Here is a 26,837-nt window from a genome sequence, read left to right as displayed (position 1 = left end):
CAACCTTAGTTTCTTTGCATTTGCAATCTAATTGCGGACGCATCGGGCCTCACACATGCTGGGCAGTCTTGCGGGATGGCCACAGTATGTGAGGAAATGGACACAGATCTGGCTGCGTATGCAGATATAACATCTGCAGAGAGAGTTAGATTTGGGTGGGGTGTGTTCAATTAAGCAGCCAGTATTTACCCTGCACAGAAACAATATAACCCGCCCAACAGTATTAATCTCTCTGCACATGTAACATCTGCCCCACCTGCAGTGCAACATGGTATTGCCCAATTGCTAACTTTTTTAGTTTGCTTAAATACCTGAATAACCCCCTAAATGGACCATTAGGCTCTGTTCTGCCATCACATTTTATTTTTTTGTTGGAGACCTCATTCAGAGATGGACCCAGCTGCATTGGCTGTTACGTAAGTCGCCAGAATCGTTGCTGTCAGTATATGCAAATGCTAGTATCAGCCCTTTCCCCGGTGTACAAGCGTGTGTCTGATTGTGCAATGACTGATATGACCACTTTCAGCATCTCTGCACTCTGCAATATAGCCGGTGTTTCTATAAACACTGCCATCAGCGCACCATCACTTGCGCCATCGACACTTGCATTGGCCCTATGTAAAGTGCAGTCTCTCCGTCTGACTCCTGCCTGTTACGACTGCTTGTGTGTGTCTGTGAACGCACCCTGTTTTCACTGACGTGCCTACAACACTTCCATAGCATGCCCAAGAGGTGGACAATTTTTGCAAACACTACTAGCTACCTCCCAGTCACCGCCCAGGAGAGCCCATCACTTTCTGTCCATTTCTAATACCATCTGACCTGATCAAAACAGCACCTTTGTGCATACACGCTCTGTCACGCATGCACCAAAAGAGATTTCAGAAATTTTCATGCATGTGCAGTTGCAAAACAAATGTTGCAATATTGCATGTTATTCAGAATCAGGGCCAAACAGTGATTGATCTGAATGACTAGATCTGATATAACAGACTGTTCTGGGCTTTTTTATTGCTATGCAGTTTTACATCACAGATTGTCTATGAATTATGCGGCAGGATTTAAAGCATTTTTTTAGGCTAAAACTACTGCGTTGGATTGGATAATATATATTTTAAGAAGTAGCGCCTCATTAATCTTTTTACCCGTCAACGTTCCACAAGTGGAACATCGGCTTGTGAAGCTGTAACTGTTGAAATATTTAAGTCGCTGGACATTTGAAATAAATAATGTAGAAGGCATGCTGTAACATATAGTGCAGTGCTAGTGCATGATGTTGTGTAGTTTTCAATCTGCTGCTTCTTGTAATTTCATAAAATGTTATAAAAAAAAATGTGCAAATACAGTAGTAGCATTAGCCCGAGGCGTCACAAGGCAGATGCAGGGTGTGCGGACCGCACTCAGGTGTGACCCTTCCAGGGGTTGACAACAAAGTGCTATTTCCTTCACAGTGACAGGGAACCAGGTGCTGCACCATGACATATTTGTGCAGTGCCCGGCTCCAGTCACTGAAGGGAAGCCGACAGTGCAGCCAGTCTCTGGGGCAGCTGCGTATCTCCTCCAGTAATGGGGGCTTCCTATGAACACCGCCTCGCCCCCTGTGAGGCCATGCCCCACAGACTGTAGTAAACGTGGACTTCCTATGAGACCACACCCCTCCTTGCAAAGTCACACTCGCCTTTGGCAAACAAATGGAAAATGTTTACCACAGACGGTATCACTGACTACAATGCCGCCTCTGGCATTAGCTATTAGCTCCAGCTGTGCATGTGGAATTCAAATTGGTGTCCCATGTCTGTGATAGTTATATCGTGTAGTGATAGTTGCAAATTTGTATGTATTGTAAAACATTGTTTTATCTTACTTAGTATTCCACCTGTGAATCTCTGAATGCCAGTGTTCCACATGTGGAACATATGTCTATCTTCCATTCTATTTTACATAGCAGCCCCAAATGTTACATATGACCTTAGAATCAATTCACCATCAGGGCCATCTTAACATATGGGCACACTGGGCATCTACCCAGGGCCCCAATATTCTAGGGTCCTTCAAGCAGGGGTGGGTTTTGGTTACACAATGAGAGTAGTGAGGCAGGATTCTCTACCTGCCTCCCAGCTTGCAGCCAGGCAGTGAATGACTATCTGCATGCTGATTGGTGGATTGTAGATGGCGCTGGACTGCAGGAGGGATATGTTAGAAATTTTTTTAATTGCTTCCTGTGAATGGGTGTGTAGGAGCCCCAGTGCATTGCTTTGCCCAGGGCCTATAATGTTGTTAAGACAGCCCTGTTTGCTAGGAACTAGTGCCAGATATTTGGCCGATCAGTGCTCTATTTGGGGCGGAGGGGAGGGGAGGGAAGGGGTCTGTTTTTCATAGTTATAAAATCTTTCAAATATTGATTTTAACTCCTGCTAAATATGTCATGGGCACCATTAGTGATATTAGGTATTATAACATATTTATTGCTATTTACATAATGGTGCATTAGTAAATCAATGTGCTGTACATTATGTGGGTTTGGGGATTTTCTTTTTCTACATCTTTGGTATTTTCATGGTATCGCGTTACTTTATTTATACATACATGCTTGGATATTTTGCTTCTGTATCAAATATCAGGGAAAATACAAAAATATAGTTGTAGGGGGTCTATTCATAAAGCAGAGAAAACCCTGTTTTGTGGAAAACAGGGCTTTTCTCTACTTCATGCTGTTCACGGAGCAGGTTACCGTGGAGAAGTCCCTGACTTCTCCAGCGGGTCCCCTGCTCCGTGGCTGAATTGCATCACCATATGATTCATGAAGGACCAGAAAGCCCTGCTTTCCGCTTCTTCATGGAGTTCAGGTTCGCTATCTCAGGAATGTCGGTGCAGAGATGGCAGGGAAGCTCAATGCCCGGCACCCGTGCTGGCTCTGACCCCCCTGACCTCCCAGCATCGAACTGATGCAATGTATAGTAATAAGTAGCAATTCAGTTTTAGTTTTTTTCATGAATAGACCCCTATCCCACTTATATGTCCCTGCAATGCCTCTTTCTCTCTCCAGAGACCTTGTTTCATACACATGCTGCGGGGTCTACATGTTGTTACTCAAATGGACTGGAGACTACTTCATTACTCTGTGCATAACTTCGGCTGAGTTAGCTATTCCTGGCTTTGCACGTATATATATCATACAGTCCCTACTGTACAAATGCATTGTATAGCACTTCTCAGCTAAACTCTTTAGAACTGAAAGTCTTCTGACTGTAGTTGGGTTCTCAGCTTTTATTCAGCACTTGGACAAGATGACTGCTATCAACTTGGGCTCATATCATACTTGCCAACTTTGCTGCCACCTCGTCCGAATGGGGTCAGCCTGGTCGGAGCATAAGAGGCATAGCCAGTGCTAAGGGGGATGTTCAGGGGATGTGGTGGCACGAACGCATCATCATGGCTCTGTCCCCTGATATACAGCACAGAGAAAACAGGCACTGTATAGCGGGAGATGGAGCTTCGATGACAGGATTCAGTGCGAATTGCATCATTGGGTCCCCCTCGGACCACCCACAGTGGAGTCTTGGTGCTGGCGGCAGATGCAGGAGACTTGTGTAACCCCTCCCTCTTCTATGGTACATTAAATGTTGGGTTACTTTATTACTTCCTATGGCGTGCCTCCACCCAAGCACTAATTATAAGCTGGCTTGCTTGGGTAAGCCGGTAAAGTTATACTAAGTACACTTTAATGCACAATAATCAAAATACTCTTTTTAATACCTTATGTCCTTCTTTGTCTTTCAGTTCTTCTCGGGATACCGTCACCTGGATTCGATGTCCATCCTGGTAAGTATGTTGTACACAATAAAACACCACCAGTACATAAAGTTATGGTTCAATGTATATATTATTAACACACACAAACAATAATAACAATTCAACCCTGGACCTATACAAGTTCCTTTGCATGCAGTACAAAAAACAAGGTTACCTTGGTACCAATAAAAATATATGAGCTCAGTATTAAACCAGTATACGTTGTTTCTATTTACCCGAAGTTAGGTTATTGGTCTCATTTATATCCAAAGGGTTAACTAGTTAACTACCCAGCCTCAACTAGCCTCTTTGTCTGTATCCAAATGACATCCAAGATATATATTGCTCCACCGCCTCCCCTCGGTACACTTTCCTCTGTCTCTGATCAAATGTTGTAGGGGAAGGTGAATCTTCCTCCGTGTACTGCTGTGTAATCCAAAGCTTTGCTCGGTGCTACTGGGCTCTGGGCAGCACCCTAGGCGGTACTCCAATCAGTTCTAGTCACTTCGGGAACGCCCAACTCTCTTTAGCTGATGCAATTATAGCGTTCTATTAGAAGTAGTCTCTAGCAAAACATCCACCACCCTCCAGTAATCCTGTTCGGAAATGATGGCGTTAAAATTTCTTGGAAGGCTATGCCGCTGTAGATAGACGTCCCATCATATCCACATTAGTACAATGTCTCTCAATACATACTTCTTTACATATATAGTAATGGCTATCACAGGATAATACTGAAGAATACTGGCCACCCTGCGGACCCAATGATGTACGATAAAGTCTCATTAACCAAGGAAGAGGTGTATTAGCCTCCCAATTTCAGTATATTGCTCTTCCAGTATCCCCAGTTGTAGTCTCTATAGGGTGCCAGTAATATGATGAGTATTTCCCCCTTCTGACTGTATTATTGGTGCTGCTGAATACTTTCAGTAGAGCTACTTTTCTTGCACCGGCTTTCATCATATGTTGATGCTGCAATAAGTACCGTCTCCCCCATTAATAAAGTTGCAAATGTAGATATGATGATAAACTAAGGTTGCAGCTTCACTGAATATACTCCTCTATCAATCACACTGGCAAGGACTATTCCCCCAATATACTCAATGCATTTAAATAAGGGTGGGCACAGTTCTGTAAAGGATGGCATATGGTGCTTGACTCCTCCTTAACCCACCTCCTCCTCCTGACATTTCATCTACTCCATACCAAGGTGACAACAGAGCTGTGCTCTGGTAAGCAGGTCTCTAGGAGGCTATACAATGCTTCTCAGCACAAGATACCTCTGTGCACAGCTCTCCCCTCCGCGCCGTCCTTCTCTCCTTCACCAGCCCACTGTCAGGTCTCCACGCAGCAGCACCTCGTCGCTCGGTGCTAGACGCTCACCATAGACTCTGCAGGAGAGAGCCGTATTCTACCTCTCCTCCTGCCCGTCCTCTCAGTGGCCCAGTCTCACGGTCCGACCCTATTCGCGGTCCTTATTTCTCTCCTCTCCCGCGCCTCCGTTCGGGTCCTCTCTCACTGCCGCCGCCTCTGCGTCACCTCCTCGCCCTCCAGACCCAGCTCAACCGTCTGTCTTCCAACGGTCCTCTCTGGCTCGCGGTCCCCTTCTCAGCACGAGGGTTCTGGAAGATTCCCTCCATACCCTCAATGCTCCATCCATATTATTATGACCATTAATAAAAGTACTAGTATTATACCATACCTATCTACCTTACACAACTATACCCAGTTGATATATGTACTCATATTCCCTTATTACACAATATCCCTCCATACATCTATTTCTAGGGCGCTACACTCTCCCCCTGGTGAGTACACTTAGAACCTAGTGGACATCACCATCTATTCCAGCGCTCTAGTGTTATATCTAATAATTGCATGAAGAACACCCAAAGTATGGCCAAGACACCACCAGGTGAGGTTTAACTACCAATGGAATGTTGGTAGGATGTCCTAACTGTTCATAGGTTAATATCCTTGGGGGTCGGCGATCTCTCTGTGGTCTAGGGGGCATTCTTTCAGGATCAAGGACATTCTCCACCTCTCCCCCAGCATTCCCCATACCATGAGAATCTTCACTGTTTCCCCAACTATCCTCATTGTCCATCACTCTGCTATCATCTCTTCCCGAACTTTGCGTGGAGTACCTCCCTTCAGATCCTACATTTTCCATGGATAGCCTATGATCTGTCTTTTCATCATTTTCCTCACGATAATAATATCCCAGAGGATAATCATCCAGGATACCCTCATCCTCCTCTTCTTCATTATGGGTATCTACCCATTCCTTCCTACTACGGATATTATTCTGCCCTCTTGAGGGACTATGATTCTCCATTCCTTCCCATCGCGTATCCTGCGGGATAGGCAGTAAATGTTGCCGATGGTAGGTTACCATTGTTCCATGTCCATTGACAGGTGTAAGCTGATAGACTGGGATATTCGGCAACTGCTTCACTACTATATAGGGCTCCGATCTCCATCGATTATTCAATTTTTGTTTTCTCGGTAGTCCTAATGACTGTATTAACACTCGATCTCCAGGAAGTAAGCGGTGCTCCTTAACGTGACTATCATATTGGGCTTTGTTCCTTTCCCCTTGTTTACCGGCAACCTTCTGTGCCAATTGATAAGCCTCATTTAGCTGTTGCCTAAGTTGTTTGACATACTGTGAGTGAGACGAAGTGGATGAGGTGTTTATCCTGGTGCCCATACAGACATCGATTGGTAATCGAGCCTCCCGGCCAAACATGAGATAATATGGGGTAAATCCCGTAGCTTCATTCCGGGTGCAGTTATATGCGTGAACCAACGTAGACACATAACGTCGCCATTGCTGCTTTTTCTGAGCTCCCAAAGTACCTAACATATTTAATAATGTCCGATTGAACCGCTCCGGCTGGGGGTCCCCTTGTGGATGATATGGTGTAGTACGGGATTTCTGGATACCACAACACTGGCATAATTCTCGAATTAGTCTACTTTCGAACTCCCTTCCTTGATCGGAGTGGATTCGGGCGGGTAAACCGTAATGTACAAAGAATTTTTCCCACAAGGTTTTGGCAACTGTCACGGCTCGTTGATTCCTGGTTATATACGCCTGAGCGTAGCGGGTGAAATGATCGGTTACAATTAGAATATGGCTATCCTGGCCTCCTGCTCCCTCAAATGTCAAAAAATCAATGCATATTAAATCCATTAGTCCGGAACTGCAGATATTCACTAAGGGGGCGGATCGTGAAGGCAAAGTTTTTCTCAATATGCAATTTCCGCAGGTTCGACAGTACTGCTCAATGTCACGGTTCATAAATGGCCAGAAGAACCTATCAGCCACTAATCCCTGCGTCTTGTCATAACCTAAATGCCCGTGTTTATCATGCAACGACTCTAAGACCATCCTCCTATATTTAGGGGGCAGTATTATTTGTAATTTGCTAGTCCCATCCCCATTCTGGATATTTCGGTATAAAATTCCCTTCTTCAATCTCAGCTTCTTACGTTGTCTTAACAACACTATAGCCTCCCTTGACATTCTTGAATGTTTAGTACCCAGCTTTGTTTCTTCCAGAATTTGTATAATCGAGTAGATATCCGGGTCATTCCGTTGCTCCTGATACAGCTGCTCAGGGGTTACAACCCCTATTCCTTCTAATGCAGCCCGTCCCAAACGACAGTAGGAGGACGGAATGGCTAAGTCTGATGCTCCCGTCACCAGTATAGCAGCTGTTGTACTAAATCTATGCATACTAATCTGCTGACACAATCCTTTCACAGCGGCCGCTGGTATTTCAATCCATTCTTCAGTTGAAACACACCCTTCTTCATGTGGCATTTTGGATAACGCATCTTTGTTGTTAATTCCCGGACGGTATTTAATAGTGAACTCATAATTGGTTAACGCGGCCAGCCATCTATGACCCGTTGCATCCAGTTTTGCCGATGACTGGATATAAGTCAAGGGATTATTGTCGGTTTGGACAATGAACGGAACACCATAAAGGTAATCATGAAACTTCTCGATTACCGTCCATTTTAGCGCCAGAAATTCCAATTTATGGACTGGATAGTTTTTTTCACTGGTGGACAATCCTCTGCTGACATACGCAATGGGTCGTAACTGTCGAACTTGCTCCTGGTATAATACCCCTCCAATACCTTCAAAAGATGCGTCAACATGCACCTCATAAGGAAGATCTGGTTGAGCATAGGCCAGCACCGGGGACTGCGTGAGACGATCTTTTAAGGTGACAAATGCTTCCTCACATTGGGCCGTCCACCTGGACCCGAAAGGTTCTTTAGGTTTATAATAGATTTTTTTCTCCCTCTGAGTTATATTGAGGATGCTTAGTGACAGGTGGGTACCCTTTGGTCAATTCGGTTAATGGTTTAGCAATCTTAGAATACAGTGATACAAATTTACGGTAATAGCCACAGAAGCCTAAAAATGACATCAATTCTTTAAGATTCTCTGGTCTGGGCCAATTCTTCACTGTAGCCACCTTGTCCGGATCTGTAGCTATACCATGCCGGCTCACTATATGCCCCAAATACTTGACCGAGGACCTGCACAACTTGCATTTTTCTACAGACAGTTTTAACCCCCGAGCCTGCAATCTGTCCAGCACCTTGAGTAGCCGTTCGTTGTGTTCCTCTAGATCTTTTCCAAATACTATGATGTCATCCAAGTATACCAAAACCACATGGTAACACATGTCACCAACAGTTTTTTCCATGGTTCTTTGAAAAGTAGCTGGGGCCCCTCTTATGCCTTGAGGCATCTTCATAAATTCAAAGAATCCGATTGGACAGATGAATGCCGTTTTTTGTCTGTCAGCCATACTCATTGGGATCTGATAATACCCGCACCGAAGGTCGAGAACAGAGAACCACTGGCTCCCCTGAAGGCAATCCAAAGCCTCATCCACCTTTGGTACCGTGTACTGACCTGGCACCATTCGACTATTCAGAGTGCGGTAATCTATGCATAACCGGATCTCTCCACTCTTCTTACGAGCGACCACAATGGGTGAAGCATACGGACTCTCCGAATCCGCTATAACATTGTTTTCCAATAGATTACGTAGATGGGCCCTTACATCGTCGAAATCGGCGGGAGCCAACCTCCTGGATCTCTCCCTGAATGGAATATCATTGTTCAATTTAATGTGATGTTCTACTCCAGAGGCGGTCCCTAAATCCCAGTCACTCCTGGAAAACACATTTTCCCTCAATTTGAGCTGTTCGAATAAACGATGTTTGCTCTCATTGTCGATGTCAATTCCCTCAAAGCAGCTATCTAGTCGGTATTTCATTGTTTGGGGTTCAATTATTTATTTATTATTTATTAGCAGTTTCTTATATAGCGCAGCATATTCCGTTGCGCTTTACAATTAGAACAACAATTATAGAACAAAACTGGGCAAAGACAGACAGACAGACAGACAGACAGACAGAGGTAGGAAGGCCCTGCTCGCAAGCTTACAATCTATAGGGAAATAGGCATTGATACACAAGGATAGATGCTACCTGTCACATAATCATGCAGAAAGAAAACGGTACCAAATACATACAACCCAGCGCTTCATGTAGGAGGGCCACTGTGATTACTGGTCCTCATGAATGGGTTCCCATAAGTAAAAAAAGAACAAAGTGCATATAGTGAAGAACCGTTAGGTACTGGACAGTTCAATATAGATATTAAAAAACATTTATTATGTAAGATTAAAACATCTGTTCACACATGGATCAGTGTAGAAACAGCAACAAACGTGACACAAAGTGCAATGTGTCTAGCAGCAAATGAGATATCCACACAGGGAGTCCAAATGTACAATTACCGGATCAAGGTGAAAAGAAGGCATAAATTATATGTTGGTCCACGGCAATAGCAGCAGCTACTTCTTCTCCCGTCCAGTTAAGAGTCCAGGATCTCCCTCTAATTATCAGGTTTAAAATGCCAACGCGTTTCTCCCCTATGCAGCGGGGCTTTCTCAAGGCTTCCAAGAGTATTGTTCAATCCCATATTGCTTCCCTTTTTAAACATCCACCTACCAATCCCAATACCGCTGACCCTGGTGTGTCCCATCCAGTATAATGAAACTACAGTTCCCACAAGTCCTCAGTGCGTCACTTCCGTTTTTAGTGCAGCAAAGTATTGTGACATTACGGTGGCGGGGCGGGCGCTGTTGGCTCCTATACATGTGGATACTACAAGTCCCATGAGCCTTTTCCCGCCCCGCCCCGCCTGCCGCTTACAACTTCCTGTTTAGCGAGCATCGCGGACCATGTGTTCCTGTAGTTTCCCATTAGTCCGTTGGCATGGCAACACATGTGTCACTTCCGCCGCTGTACTCGGCCGTTGTCATGGTGACGCGTGTCCGTAGTATAGTTTCCAGAACGTCAGTTGTCACCATTATTAGCTTTCATAAAGTCTCATATCGGCTTGAGTATATGTATAGTGCATATTTTTCCATGGTGTCCGGAGTCGGGGGAATGAATAGAAAATAAACAGAATATTATAAACTAATCAAAACCTATACAGCATATACAATACTAATACATTGTATTCATAGAAAGGAGACCCATCTTAGGATTCTACCCCCTATATCACACCTATAGATAGAAGAAGTATAGAGAGTGCAAGGTGACCCAAGTCTCTCCCCGGAGGCCCATCCCTTATTATAAAAACCATTTGACTTCAAAGTCAAGGTTTAGGCCCCCCGGTTTAAGTGTACTACATTCATATATAAGGCGCATCTCAGCCTTGGCTAATTGGGTTGATAGATCTCTTTGTCTCCAATTGCCTTTGACCCACTGTAACCCCAAGAATCTCTTTATCGCAGATGTACATTTATTATGGGTCGTGCGGAAGTGGTCAGATAGTGCGTGGATCTCCAGCCCATTTCTGATGTTCCTAAGGTGTTCGCCTATCCTGACCTTCAAGGGTCTCGTGGTCCTCCCTATATAAAAGAGGCCACATGTGCACTCAATAGCATAAACCACATTTTTCGTATTACAGGTCACAAATTCTCTGACACCAATCTTTTTGTTGTTAATAGTTACCTCTACGGTTTTACTATTACCATCCCCCTTTATATTGCGACAGCCTATACACATGCCGCAACGAAAAAATCCTTTGGATTTGATCGTGGGGAGTGATTTCGCAGGGGGTAAGGCACCTCTAACAAGGGAATTACTTATATTTGGTGCCCTCCTGTAAATGCACTTGGGTTTACTGGGGAGTTTATCTCCCACTATAGGGTCTCTTTTTAGTATTCCCCAGTGCTTTCCTAGGATTTTTTCCAGGTCCTTGTACTGGCTGTTGAAAGATGTAATGAACGCCCACTCATAGGGGGTATTCTTGTCTTTTGTTCCTCTTTCTTTCTTATTTAGTAGATCTTTTCTTCCAAGGTTCTCCATTTTCTTGGCTGTATTGGTGACCATTTCTGTATTGTATCCCGATGCTGTAAAATCTTCCTGCATATCTTTCACCTGTTCATTAAAGACCATGGTTTCAGTACAATTCCTCCGTAGGCGGCGTATCTGCCCACTGGGTATTGACCTGAGCCAATCGGGATGGTGGCAACTATTTTGTCTCAGATATGCTCTCGAATCTGTAGGTTTCTTAAAATCTTTGGTGTGTAGGCTCCCATCCTTTGAGTAGATCGTAATGTCCAAAAAATGGAGTTCCTCATTGCTGGTCTCAAAGGAAAAGGCCACATTGATGGAATTCTGGTTAAGATACTCATAAAAATCATTAAGGGCAGTGACGCTTCCTTTCCATACAAAGAACACGTCGTCAATATATCTTGACCAGGACACCAGGTTCGCTCCAAAGGGGTTGTTGCTCCAAATGTATTGATCCTCCCACAACCCCATAAACAAATTAGCATAACTTGGAGCGAACCTGGTGCCCATGGCTGTGCCCACTTTTTGTAGATAAAAAGCATCTTTAAAGTAAAAATAATTGTTGTTTAGAATAAAATCCACTCCTTCCACAATAAAATCTTGCATGCCTTTAGGTAAGTTACTTTTGCCTACTGCCTCGGATACTCCCCCGAGATTAATAGGTTCCTTTAAAGAAAGACGCAATGCTGTCTTAAAAACAGGGAGAACAAACCATCCCTCAATTACAAGAAAAAGTGGAACGTCTCCTTTTTTAGGGACAGGTCGGATTACACACAGATACAACTAACAAAAAGAGGCTGTAGGGGTGGTAAGGGCAGAAAGAAATTGAGAAACAAGAGGAAAAAAGCTAGGCCCAAAAAACGGACCACTGGAACAACAGGACATAAGGACATGGAAATAGAAGGGGGTAAAGTGAAGATTTTTAACCTTAGTGATCATGTATTGGCGAAAGAAGAGATTTCAGTCCTTGAAAAAAGACTAAAATTCGCTCCTTCAATCCCCCTGAATAAATTTTCCACTTTCATAGACCTCAACAAGTATATTAGGAAATAAACCCTTAAACGATTTTTCCTAAATAAGGAAGGTATGGAATCGACACAATCAGAGATGGAATTGACCCCCTTTAGGCCCAAATCCATCTTTTATCCATTACATGCCAAAGGCAAATTCATAGATACATTTTATGACCTTGTACATCAGGACCTTAAAGAGCTACCGAACAATAAGATCAGATTTAATATGTCATGGAAAGAGAGACAAGCTCTGAAAGCTCTTAAAGAAAACAACGAATTGGTCATAAAACCCGCCGATAAAGGCGGAGGGGTGGTGGTCCTAAATAAACGTATGTATGAGTAAGAGGTACTCAGACAAGTGGAAGACCAGGAAACTTATCAGAAATTGAAAAAAGATCCCACACAAGAAATTATGGACAAGTTACAGAAATTGTTGAAAGGTTATCTAGAAAAAGAGGTGTTGGAAGAAAGGGAATCTAAATTTATATTTAATGAGGAACCAGTCATTCCAATTCTATACATCTTGCCCAAGATACACAAGGACCCCCTCAAACCACCAGGGAGACCCATCATATCAGGGATTAATTCTGTTACCTCCAATCTGTCTGAATTTTTAGACTTTCACCTGCAACCATTGGTTTTAAAGAATAGATCACACCTTGGAGACACCACTGACTTTTTAAATCTGCTTACCACCGTTGATTGGGATGATTCATACACCATGGTGACAGCGGACGTTAAGTCACTGTATACAGTGATCCAACATAAGGACGGAATTTTAGCAGTATCCGAGGCAGTAGGCAAAAGTAACTTACCTAAAGGCATGCAAGATTTTATTGTGGAAGGAGTGGATTTTATTCTAAACAACAATTATTTTTACTTTAAATATGCTTTTTATCTACAAAAAGTGGGCACAGCCATGGGCACCAGGTTCGCTCCAAGTTATGCTAATTTGTTTATGGGGTTGTGGGAGGATCAATACATTTGGAGCAACAACCCCTTTGGAGCGAACCTGGTGTCCTGGTCAAGATATATTGACGACATGTTCTTTCTATGGAAAGGAAGCGTCACTGCCCTTAATGATTTTTATGAGTATCTTTACCAGAATTCCATCAATGTGGCCTTTTCCTTTGAGACCAGCAATGAGGAACTCCATTTTTTGGACATTACGATCTACTCAAAGGATGGGAGCCTACACACCAAAAATTTTAAGAAACCTACAGATTCGAGAGCATATCTGAGACAAAATAGTTGCCACCATCCCGATTGGCTCAGGTCAATACCCAGTGGGCAGATACGCCGCCTACGGAGGAATTGTACTGAAACCATGGTCTTTAATGAACAGGTGAAAGATATGCAGGAAGATTTTACAGCATCGGGATACAATACAGAAATGGTCACCAATACAGCCAAGAAAATGGAGAACCTTGGAAGAAAAGATCTACTAAATAAGAAAGAAAGAGGAACAAAAGACAAGTATACCCCCTATGAGTGGGCGTTCATTACATCTTTCAACAGCCAGTACAAGGACCTGGAAAAAATCCTAGGAAAGCACTGGGGAATACTAAAAAGAGACCCTATAGTGGGAGATAAACTCCCCAGTAAACCCAAGTGCATTTACAGGAGGGCACCAAATATAAGTAATTCCCTTGTTAGAGGTGCCTTACCCCCTGCGAAATCACTCCCCACGATCAAATCCAAAGGATTTTTTCGTTGCGGCATGTGTATAGGCTGTCGCAATATAAAGGGGGATGGTAATAGTAAAACCGTAGAGGTAACTATTAACAACAAAAAGATTGGTGTCAGAGAATTTGTGACCTGTAATACGAAAAATGTGGTTTATGCTATTGAGTGCACATGTGGCCTCTTTTATATAGGGAGGACCACGAGACCCTTGAAGGTCAGGATAGGCGAACACCTTAGGAACATCAGAAATGGGCTGGAGACCCACGCACTATCTGACCACTTCCGCACGACCCATAATAAATGTACATCTGCGATAAAGAGATTCTTGGGGTTACAGTGGGTCAAAGGCAATTGGAGACAAAGAGATCTATCAACCCAATTAGCCAAGGCTGAGATGCGCCTTATATATGAATGTAGTACACTTAAACCGGGGGGCCTAAACCTTGACTTTGAAGTCAAATGGTTTTTATAATAAGGGATGGGCCTCCGGGGAGAGACTTGGGTCACCTTGCACTCTCTATACTTCTTCTATCTATAGGTGTGATATAGGGGGTAGAATCCTAAGATGGGTCTCCTTTCTATGAATACAATGTATTAGTATTGTATATGCTGTATAGGTTTTGATTAGTTTATAATATTCTGTTTATTTTCTATTCATTCCCCCGACTCCGGACACCATGGAAAAATATGCACTATACATATACTCAAGCCGATATGAGACTTTATGAAAGCTAATAATGGTGACAACTGACGTTCTGGAATCTATACTACGGACACGCGTCACCATGACAACGGCCGAGTACAGCGGCGGAAGTGACACATGTGTTGCCATGCCAACGGACTAATGGGAAACTACAGGAACACATGGTCCGCGATGCTCGCTGAACAGGAAGTTGTAAGCGGCAGGCGGGGCGGGGTGGGAAAAGGCTCATGGGACTTGTAGTATCCACATGTATAGGAGCCAACAGCGCCCGCCCCGCCACCGTAATGTCACAATACTTTGCTGCACTAAAAACGGAAGTGACGCACTGAGGACTTGTGGGAACTGTAGTTTCATTATACTGGATGGGACATACCAGGGTCAGCGGTATTGGGATTGGTAGGTGGATGTTTAAAAAGGGAAGCAATATGGGATTGAACAATACTCTTGGAAGCCTTGAGAAAGCCCCGCTGCATAGGGGAGAAACGCGTTGGAATTTTAAACCTGATAATTAGAGGGAGATCCTGGACTCTTAACTGGACGGGAGAAGAAGTAGCTGCTGCTATTGCCGTGGACCAACATATACTTTATGCCTTCTTTTCACCTTGATCCGGTAATTGTACATTTGGACTCCCTGTGTGGATATCTCATTTGCTGCTAGACACATTGCACTTTGTGTCACGTTTGTTGCTGTTTCTACACTGATCCATGTGTGAACAGATGTTTTAATCTTACATAATAAATGTTTTTTAATATCTATATTGAACTGTCCAGTACCTAACGGTTCTTCACTATATGCACTTTGTTCTTTTTTTACTTATGGGAACCCATTCATGAGGACCAGTAATCACAGTGGCCCTCCTACATGAAGCGCTGGGTTGTATGTATTTGGTACCGTTTTCTTTCTGCATGATCATTTCCACTGGTTGGATGGGAGGTTTTTTCTAGAGAGTTGCCTCCAGGCTACCATATTACGTCACTAAGCTGCTCATATTAGTGTGCACTTAACTTGGTATCTATATCTATTCTGTTCTAGTACCTGTCACATAATGGTTCCCCAGGTTGCTAGGTTCTTAATGGGTTGTATATGATATGATCACCCAGCAATGTTGGAAGACAAAATGTGAGTTTATGTGGACTGTACAGAGGGGATGTAACTTGATAGGGAAGCTGTGAAGGTTATGTGTGTGGGTCTGAAATTTGGTAGGCTTGTCTGAAGAGATGAGTTTTCAGAGAACGTTTAAAGGTTTGGAGACTAGAGGAGAGTCTTATTGTGCGTGGGAGTGCATTCCACAGAGTGGGTGAAGCCTGGGTAAAGTCCTGTAATTTTGAGTGGGAACAGGTAATACATGTGGATGAGAGACGCAGATCTTGTGCAGAGCGGAGAGGTCTGGTAGGGAGATATTTTGAGATGAGTGAGGAGATGTATGATGGTGCAGTTTGGTTAATAGCCTTGTATGTAAGTAAAATTATTTTATATTTGACACGGTAGAATACCGGTAACCAATGGAGGGACTGACAGAGCGGATCAGCAGATGAAGAACGTCTGGCGAGGAAGATTAGCCTCGCAGCTGCATTTAAAATGGATTGAAGTGGTGATAGCCTATGTTTGGGAAGACCAGTAAGGAGACTATTACAATAATCAATGCGGGAGATGATGAGTGCATGGATTAAAGTTTTTGCAGTGTCTTGTGTAAGATAAGGGCGTATTTTGGATATGTTTTTAAGGTGCATGTAACATGATTTAGAGACAGATTGAATGTGTGGAACAAAGGACAGTTCAGAGTCAAGGGTGACACCTAGGCAACGAGCTTGTGGGGTGGGGTGGATAGTTGCATTGTCAACAGTTAGAGAGATATCAGGTTGGTAACTACTCTTAGCTGGTGGGAAAATAATTAATTCGGTTTTGGAAATGTTGAGTTTGAGGTGGCGAGATGACATCCAAGATGAAATGGCAGACAGGCATCCAGTGACACGAGCCAATACTGGTGGTGACAAATCTGGGTAAGATAGGTAGATTTGAGTATCATCAGCATACAAATGATACTGAAATCCAAAGGAGCTGATTAGTTTACCAAGAGAGGAGGTATAGATTGAGAAAAGCAGAGGACCTAAGACTGAGCCTTGCGGTACTCCAACTGATAGAGGTAGAGAAGAGGAGGTAGAGTCAGAGAAGTGAACACTGAAAGAGCGATTAGATAGGTAGGATGAGAACCAAGAAAGGGCTGTGTCCTGAAGACCTAGGGATTGTAGTGTTTGTATGAGAAGAGAGTGGTCAACAGTGTCAAAAGCAGCAGAGAGATCTAGAAGAATAAGTAGTGTGTAATGGCCTTTTGATCTAGCAGTGACTAGATCATTCACTACTTTGGTCAGTGCCGTCTCTGTGGAAGGTTGGGCACGAAAGCCTGACTGAAGTGGATCCAGTAAGTTGTGCGAGTTAAGAAAGTGTGTAAGGCGAGTGTAGGCAAGCCTCTCAAGTAGCTTGGAGGGACTGGGTAGCTGAGAAATGGGACGGTAGTTAGAGAGTGTGTTTGGGTCAGAGTTGTGTTTTTTTAGAATGGGAGTAATGACTGCATGTTTAAACAGAGAGGGAAAGATACCAGTAGAGAGAGAGAGATTACAGATTTTAGTTAAGGTTGGGATAAGCACAGGAGACAAAGTTTTACTGACATGTGAGGGTATAGGATCAAGAGGAGAGGTAGTGGATTAGGAGGATGAAAGAGTGTTGATACTTCATCTTCACTTGTGGGATCAAATGAAGAGAAAGTGCCAGAGGGTTCAGGTAGGGAATTGAGCAGGTCACTGGCTGAGTTAGAGCATACCATTTCATCTCGGATTTTGGATCAAATGAAGAGAAAGTGCCAGAGGGTTCAGGTAGGGAATTGAGCAGGTCACTGGCTGAGTTAGAGCATACCATTTCATCTCGAATTTTATCAATCTTATCCTTGAAGTAGGAAGCAAGTTCTTGTGCACTGATAGTAGCTAGTGGGGGAGGTGAGGGAGGGTAAAGAAAGGATTTAAATGTATTAAAAAGTCGCTTGGGGTTGTTGGCATGATAAGAGATGAGAGATTGGAAATATGTTTGTTTGGCAGTGTCCAGGGCCTGACGATAGGAGTGGTAGGTAGTCTTATATGTGAGAAAGTCACTTGGATTCTGAGATTTCCGCCACTGACGTTCTACTTTATGTGACAGTTTTTGTAGGTGTCTTGTTGATTTAGAGTGCCATGGTTGGCATCTAAGCCTACGTGGAGTGTGATGGGTAGCTGGAGCCACTTCATCAAGGGCACTCTCTAGGGTCTGGTGCAGGTGTGATACAGCAGTGTCAGGTGTAGTAAATGTAGAGATTGGTGAGAGCAGTTGTTGCAGAGAAGTGGAAAGTTGTTGAAAATGTATATTGTTAGTATTTCTGCGGGTTAGAGGAGGCTTGCTTGGTTTTAGTGTCCTAGAATTTAAAGTAATAGAAGAGATTGTGAAGGTGATCAGGTTGTGATCAGAGAGAGGGAAAGGAGTGTTAGTGAATTCGGAAACTGAGCAGAGCCTGGTGAACACAAGATCAAGGCAGTGGCCCTCATGGTGAGTAGAGGAGTCGGACCATTGAGTTAGGCCAAGAGAGGAGGTTAGAGAGAGGAGTTTGGATGCATGAACAGATTGTGGACTGTCAAGAGCTATATTGAAATCGCCCATAATGATGGTGGAGATGTCAGAGGATAAGAAGTGTGGGAGCCAGGCAGAGAAATCTTCTAGAAATTGTTGTTTAGGTTGCCCAGGAGGGCGATAGATAGCTGCAACACGCAGAGAGAAGGGGGTGAAAATCCTGATCGAGTGAACTTCAAATGAGGTGAATGCGAGTGATGGAACCTGAGGTAGAACAGTGTATGTGAAAAACTGTGACAGTAAGATTCCGACCCCACCACCTTTACTATTATTAGGCCTAGATGTGTGTGAGAAGTGGAATCAATAGTGGGTTCAATATCAGAATCTACTTCCTCTTCTGCCCCCATTACAACCAGGCTTTTGATTACTGAACTCTGATAGCTACTTCTCACAGGGAGACTTTTTGAAGCTACATTATTCCCTCGCTCTTGCTTCTCACACCATCGCATGAGATGGCGGAACATACTGGTGTTAGTCCCTATTATTGCAGAGAGTTGACCATTGTCTCCAGGCGAGTCTGGACAAACCAAGGCGATTAATTGCACTGTTTCATTCGGGGTATAAATCCGGGATCGAAAGTAATCTGTGCAATGATATAACCCAGATACAGGTACTTTTGCTCGCTCAGACCCCACACAGTTAAACCACAGAGAGGTTGAATGGGAACATCGGACAAATGTTCCCTATACCAAGTTTCAAAAACTATAGATACTTGGGATCCACTATCCATCAATACTGTACAATCTTGCCTATTTATCATGGCTTTCACCAGTGGTGCATGCCCCATTAGGGCATCAGGGATGTTGGAAGACCACTGGGCACTCCCCATTGCTCGTACATTTATGATTGGGGAGCCTGTGAGGGGGTCACAGCACTCCCGTTGGGGTTTTCCCACTGCCCCATCATCATTCGACCCTGGTTTTGCTGACTTCCCCGTCCTTCCAGCCTCCCACTTGGACATTCAAAGGACCGATGTCCGGGTTGTCCGCAACTATAGCAGGTAATAGGAAATCGATTTCCTCTTCCATTACTCCTCCCCTTTTCCCCCTCGGGGGTCCAATACAACCTAGGGTTGTTATTTGCTTGGATGGCAATTAACTGATCTATTTTCTTGTTTTGCTCTTCCAGCAATTTGAGCAATCGATCTTCAAGAATTGGGGGTGAGGGAGTCATGGTAGGTAATACTACCTTTACTTTCTTAATGGTCTTCTCTCGATTTTTGATCTGTACCTCTTCTAATTTTACTTCCTTTACTAACTCCGTTAAGGAAGGGGGGAAACCAGACGCCATAGTACATCTGAGACGTTGAGCCACAGGGTGGTTAGTTAACGCCCCTTTTAACACCTGCTTCCGGCGACTCTCGTTAACACACTCAGGGGCAATACCCCCTTTATCCACAATTTGGTAGATCAATCTATCCACCCGGTATATGTAGTTCGTCAAGGTCTCCCCGGGCTCTTGATAAGTCCGAGTCAATCTCGCCATTAAATCCCCCACATCCTCCAGAGTGCCAAACTAGAAATCCAATGCCTCTATATAGTCTTTCAATGTAGCCTCTGCTTTACTTCTCCGGGTGGCCTGTATAACCCCCATAGCTGGTCCCCGAAGACTCTCCACTATACGCTGTTTCTTAATCGACTCTGGGCATTGCCATTCTTCAGAATGTTGAATAGCAGCTTCTTGCCAGTTGTCATAGGTTTCCTCCCCAGCTGGCACAGGAGTAATCCCCGAAAATATCCTCAATCGTCTATATCCACCCTCGTAGTGCCATCGTTCAAGTTGACTAACCATTTTGTCTACTACCCTGTCGACTCCAGTCCCAGTAGTTTCACCTTTGAGTTCGTGAACTTCCTGGTCCTCACTATTAGTGCGAAGACACCCCCGGGAGGTTGTAGCCCTAATACCAGCGTCTCCCCCAGAAGGGTTCTCTTCCTCAGCACCACTCCCATCGTCGGGCCATAATAATTGTGCTTTTTGCACTACATCCCCTTCCAATACTACCATACTTGGAATTAACCGGGGATCTAATGGGTTCCGATTGCTAATCAACACTGCATCAGTATCCCCATACTGCCCTTTCCACCGATCGACTACACAGGGCTGGTCGATAGCATATAGACTCCTCACAGCTTTAAGAATTACATCATCATTGACAGCTGAAAAAATCCCCTCTAAACCGAAACTACATAGAGGTTCCACCCCCTTATCTCTACACCATCGATAAATGGTGGCTACTGTTACGTCTTCCATAGTCTTTACTATAGGTTATACACCCTGATTGTCTCCACTCATTAGGATCTCAGCAGTGCCTCCACTTGTAACCCCTCCCTCTTCTATGGTACATTAAATGTTGGGTTACTTTATTACTTCCTATGGCGTGCCTCCACCCAAGCACTAATTATAAGCTGGCTTGCTTGGGAAAGCTGGTAAAGTTATACTAAGTATAATGCACAATGTTACAGGTGGGTTAAATTCGAGGAGACCCAGATGGGTGGATTCCCAGAAAAGTACTTCAACAAAATAACTTGAATATATAAATATGAATTTATTGTATACTTAGATAAGGTTATTGATGAATTCAGTAGATCCAGTTCGATACAGCAATCACATCATACTCAGGAGCCTCGCCCTCTTCGTCTAGAGGCTGAGTTATTTTCAGATCATCCTGGTTCATCCAGGCTATCTAGGCTACTTTAACATTGCAAATTTCTATCTTATATAGGCTGAAGAACTCCTGAGTAAGGGTATTTCATGTGTCCAAAGTTCATATTATGACATATACATAAATGCTAAGAAACAGTAGGGGGCACTGTTGCCTCAATTTTGAGTGTTAGAAATAACATAAAAATACCAATGTGTAACATGGATTATATAGATTAACACACAAGGTGAAAACACCATTGTCTTAATATGAAGACGCAAACATTACAATGTTGACATATGTCCAACTCCAAACACTTGTCTTGTTTTTGTCTGTCTCATATAACCAGACAATGGACATTGCCCTTGCTTGTAAAATATACCTGTGTCAGGAATACTGACACACACAGAACATAGTTTGTAATAAATATATATATATTTCCCTTGTATTAAATATATATTTCCCCCTTCTTGTCCTATTAAAAACACCATATTATATTCATAACAAACACCAACCACCATTCTAAAGATATAACATAAAGCACTCCTATAATGCAATGAAGTTAAAAACATGAATTGTATATCGTCAGTATGCAACCTGGCATGTAATGGGTAACAAGTACTATCTTCAGAATGTTTACTCATTCTGTTCTTTGTATTTGGTGCTAAAAACACATGAGAGCGTGATCATGATGAGATTGATGTAGACAGTGGAAAAAGTGGAAAAAAGAGGGATGGCGCTGAGAATAATTCGTTAATACTTATCTGTACGTCAGGATATCCTGATGTTGTAGGTGTTGTAGGTGGTCTTCCTTCTCCTTCTGTTTTTCTTTGAAGGTAATCTTCCAAAGAATTTCAGATGGTGTATGTGAATAGAAGAATTGGAATGACTAGGTTATGTTCTAGTTCCAATTTTTTCTATGTAGATTATGCGATATGAAAATTGTTGCCGGATATATCTGGCTTACACAATAAATAGTTGCTTTAAATGGTGATTGGAGCTAGAGTATCTCTCAATCATGCGCACTTTTTTAGGGTGAGTGCGTACCTCCACTTACACTATAACAGTAGTTGGTAAACTTATAAAGGTATCTTTTCTCCCCTTTGTCAGGATTTCAGCTGATGTTAAAAATACATAGACATCTGCAGAAGGCGTACCTAACTTACACTTGTTAGGTGCAATATCCTCCTATAAAGGTATCTTTATAAGTGTAGGAAGTCGTACCGGTACTCACGATGTTAATGTGTGTCACAATCGCATCAAGGTATCTTTGTTCTTCAAGAAGATAGAAGCTCATATATGATAAAATTAAAAAGGGTTTATTTTCTTTTTACAAAAAAGACAATGATAAGATCCAAAAAAAGGTTAAAAGAAAATTAATACATATTGGCTGCCGGAGGGCACCGCCCGTTTTGTGGATCTAGGAAGACCAACCAAGTCTGTGCATAGGAACCGGTAACTATGAAACTGAGATGGAAAAAATAATAAATGGTCGTACCTTCAATCCAAAAGGCGGGCGGTGTGGTGTCCAGCAGGCAATGGTCCTCAGCCAACGCGTTTCGAGTATACTACTCTTTTTCAAGGCTGATGGAGGACTGTGTTTGCTGGGTATTTATGGTAAAAAACCGGAAATTAAGAAAATGACATCACTTCCGGTTCCGGTGTATCTCGGAATTGGTACATCTAATTTTATAGTTTTCAAATGTTTATACATATTGCCCAGTGTAACCGGAGGATATGTATATGTTCTATGTGGTTTTGCTGATGTTCTGATTCCATTTAGTCGATTTGCGGAGAAAACGCCGCACCGGAAGTGGTGGTGGGGGTTTCTGGGAGATGTAGTTTTTTTCTTATTAAGCGGGTATAGCTCTTTTCTGTGAGCTATTTCTTTGGGACTTTCAAGTGGTGTATGTATGGGTTGGGGATTACTTAGAATCGTTGGTAATATAGTGTTCAATATTTTACAAGTTCTGAGATAGATTGGTGGTTGCGCGCCGCAACCGGAAGTTCGTGACCGGAAGTTTTGTCCGGGGCTTCTGGGTAATGTAGTTTTTTGTGACGAAATGAAGTCGGCTCTTTATTTCTTTGTTCTTCTTTATGTTGAATTTTCTTAATGCAAAACAAATCGGTCTGGCGACTTGATGGTTGTATCTGGAGGCTTGATGGTCTGTATTATTATATGTAGAAAATTTTCCTTGACGGATGCAGCAACCGGAAGTAGCCCCTATGGTTTCTGGGGAATGTAGTCTCTGGAAAAAGACACACGATATTGGAGATTACTTTGTCCATAGAGGGAATCTTGGGACATATTCTTAATGTTGATAGTAGTCTGGACAAAATAAAGATGGATAAATCTGTTTAATGTTTTTAGGAACTAAAAATAGGAATTAATAGACAAAATTAGTATAAAGCCTCCTTTAGAGGTAATGAACAATTATGGTGTACTATAAGTACTGTATATTTATTGGTGAGTTGAAATGGGGTAAGTGATTGGATATAGTTTGAAGCCATAGTGAGAGGGTGTTTCGAATAGGATATTTCTGATTAAAAGGTATTAATAACCCACTAAGTCGGTGTGCATGCATTTATTGTATAGTGAATCCCCGAAACAAGCTGATTAAGGTGATTATAGAAATGGAAATTTTGTTCATAGGAACCACTTAAGTTCGAAGTCGTGGTTCAGCCCTCTTGGATGGAGTGTTTTCAAATCAAAAATGGTTCGCATTTCTGTTCTTGCTAGTCTGTTTTCTATGTTTTTGTCCTTCCATGTTGTTTTTATGTGTTTCAACCCAACGAATCTTTTTATATGGTTGATGGAACATTTGTGCTCCATCTTGAAATGGTTGGACAGGTGGTGTGTTTGGAGTCCTTTTTTAATGTTCCTTAAATGTTCGGAGATTCTTATCTTAAATGGCCTGGAGGTCCTCCCAATGTATGATAAACCGCATGAACATTCAATTAGGTAGACTACATTCGGGGTATTGCATGTAATGAAATCTGTAATTCTCAAGGTTTTATTATTAATTTTGACTTCTGTGTGTTTGGAATTAGAATCCTTGATGTTCCGACATCCTATGCATATTCCACACCGGTGGAAGCCTTTGGTTCTAATCAGATTTTTTGATGGTATAGGAAGGGCGCTTCTTACTAGCATGTCTTTTAAGTTCCTCGATTTCCGATATATAAATGATGGTTTTTCGGGAATTATTTTTTTGAGGACAGGATCTCGTTGTAACAGATGCCAGTTTTTCTGAATTATTTTTTCCAATTGTTTGTGTTGTGTATCATACTTAGTGATAAATGCCCATTTTGCATGGTCCTTGTTTTTTTCTTCTTGTTTTTTCTCCCGTGGTTGAAGTATCGCGTCCCTGTTTTTTTTGTCTGTTTCCTCTATCGCTTGATCTAGTATTTCCTCTTTGTAACCCTTCTCCATGAATTCCTTCTTCATTAGTTGGGTTTGTTCAATGCAGATTTCTTTTTTACTGCAGTTGCGTTTAACTCGAAGAAACTGGCTCTTAGGTACTCCTTTAAGCCAGGTATGGTGATGTTGACTATCCATGGGTATATAGGTATTTACATCTGTTGGTTTGTGGTAAGTTTTTGTTTGTATGCTGTTGTTTTCTATGTAAATAGTTAGATCCAAGAAATTAATTTGGACTTTGCTGTGAGATAGAGTGAAGTTGATATTGAAATCATTGTTATTAATTGATTCGAGGAATGTTGATAGGGAATCTTCATCTCCTTCCCATATGAGTAGGACATCATCTATGTATCTCTGCCATTGGATTAATTTGGTACCCCAAGCTACGCTGTTGTAGATGTTCTCCTCCTCCCAATAATTCATGAATAAATTAGCGTAGCTTGGGGCAAATTTTGTCCCCATTGCGGTTCCTGTACGTTGTATATAGAAATCCCCATTAAAGAAAAAGAAGTTGTTTTCTAGAATGAATTTTATGGAATCTATAATGAAGGTTTTTCTTTCTTCGGAGTAGTCTGACTTCTCTAAGGACCATTTGATAGCTTCAATCCCTTTGGAATGTTCTATACAGGTATAGAGAGATGTTACATCTGCTGAAGCGAGAAGGCGATTGGTGTTCCATTCAAAACTTTTTAGTTTTGTAAGCGTGTCTCCTGTGTCTTTGAGATATGACTTACTTTTTATTACTAGGGGTTGTAGAAAGGAATCAATAAGTGACGATAAATTTGATGTCAGACTGTTAGTTCCGGCAATAATAGGTCGTCCTGGTGGATTGGTGAGGTTTTTGTGGATCTTGGGTAATATATAGATACTGGGTGTATTTGGTTCTTGGATGTCCACAAAGTTGTACTCGTTTTTAGTGATTCCTCCTTTTTCAAGATGTTGCATGATCATTTTCTCAAAGCTTTCTTTTATTTTATTGCTGGGATCTCCTTTTAATTTGGTGTAGGTTGATGTTTCTGCCAATTGTCTGTATACTTCTTTAGTGTAGTCCTCCTTGTTAAGGATTACAATACCACCTCCCTTGTCGCATGGTTTAATAACTATGGTTTCGTCCTTGGCTAGGTCCTGAATCATAGCTTTTTGTTTCTTTGTTATGTTTGGTTTGATCTTGGGTTTTTTCATGTGTTCAACTTCATCTAGAATTATTTTGGTGAAGGTATCTATAAAATTCCCCTTCATATATGTGGGGTAGAAGGTGGATTTTTTTCTTCTTTTCTTCTTTTTTTGGGGTTCCTCCTCTTGATTTTGTTCCTCATTTTCGGGTTCCTGGTGGTCTTCGTTATTGGTGGTATTCTTTTCTGTTTTACTAGCGAAGAATTTTTTTAAGGTGATTTTGCGTACAAATTTTTGGATGTCCACATATTTATCGAATTCCTCCGTTTGTGATGTCGGTGCGTATTTCAAACCTTTTTTTAGGATTTTTTCTTCTTCCGTTGTTAGAACTCTATGGCTTAAATTGTATATGAGTTTCCTGTTCTCCTGAACACAGGTGTCAGGAATGGATTGTTCTCCAGTTTTTTGGGCAGTTTTTTTGGGTTTCTTTTTTAATATCTTTTTTGTTCCTCCACGACAGCCCCTTTTTTTTGGGCGATTTTTTTGTGTCGTTTCCTTTTGGGAGTCGTTTTTTGGAGATAGATTTTTTTCTTCTAAGGACTCCTGTCTGTCTGTTGTATGTTCCGTCGTCCATCTGTAACCCTGGACCTTTCTCCTAAAAAAGGGGATTTTGATGATCGACGATTCTTTTCTACTTCTCTTTTTTCATGATCTTTAGTGGTTTTTAAAGGGGTCCTTCTGGTTTTTCTTCCATTTATTTCTTCGTATTCTCTTCGTATGGAGGTTTTTCTAGACCAGTATCTTGTTCTAGAAGGATAACGTTGTGGGTATTTGGATCTATAGTCTCTATGTCTTCTTTCTTTATCTTCTCGGTTGTGGTATCTTGATTGCAATGATTTTGATCTCCTGAAATCCCTTTCTGACTGGTCGTACTTTCTTGGTGTATGATGGTAATGGTTTCTTTCATGAATTCGATCTCTGTTGTCTCTCCATGATATTTGTTGGTTTCTATTGTGGGTTCGATCCCTGTTTTCTCTCCAGGATCTTTGTTGGTTACCCACAATAGAAACCAACAAATATCATGGAGAATCAAGATACCACAACCGAGAAGATAAAGAAAGAAGACATAGAGACTATAGATCCAAATACCCACAACGTTATCCTTCTAGAACAAGATACTGGTCTAGAAAAACCTCCATACGAAGAGAATACGAAGAAATAAATGGAAGAAAAACCAGAAGGACCCCTTTAAAAACCACTAAAGATCATGAAAAAAGAGAAGTAGAAAAGAATCGTCGATCATCAAAATCCCCTTTTTTAGGAGAAAGGTCCAGGGTTACAGATGGACGACGGAACATACAACAGACAGACAGGAGTCCTTAGAAGAAAAAAATCTATCTCCAAAAAAC

General features: G+C 42.3%; 1 protein-coding gene across 1 annotated transcript in view; it reads left to right on the top strand.

Annotated features, from left to right (window-relative positions):
- The window catches only part of MYOG (myogenin), a 491,596-nt gene that overhangs the window by 135,486 nt on the left and 329,273 nt on the right, over positions 1 to 26,837 (top strand). Inside the window, exon 3 of the mRNA XM_063955669.1 lies at positions 3,781 to 3,822. Within this exon, the coding sequence (XP_063811739.1) occupies positions 3,781 to 3,822 (42 nt within the window). The remainder of the gene's footprint in view (positions 1 to 3,780; positions 3,823 to 26,837) is intronic.

The sequence above is a fragment of the Pseudophryne corroboree genome, chromosome 2 (assembly GCF_028390025.1).
Source record: "Pseudophryne corroboree isolate aPseCor3 chromosome 2, aPseCor3.hap2, whole genome shotgun sequence".
In the NCBI taxonomy this organism is placed as follows: Eukaryota; Metazoa; Chordata; class Amphibia; order Anura; family Myobatrachidae; genus Pseudophryne; species Pseudophryne corroboree.
Note: the sequence above shows the minus strand (reverse complement) of the source record. Positions and strands in the feature narration are given on the sequence as shown.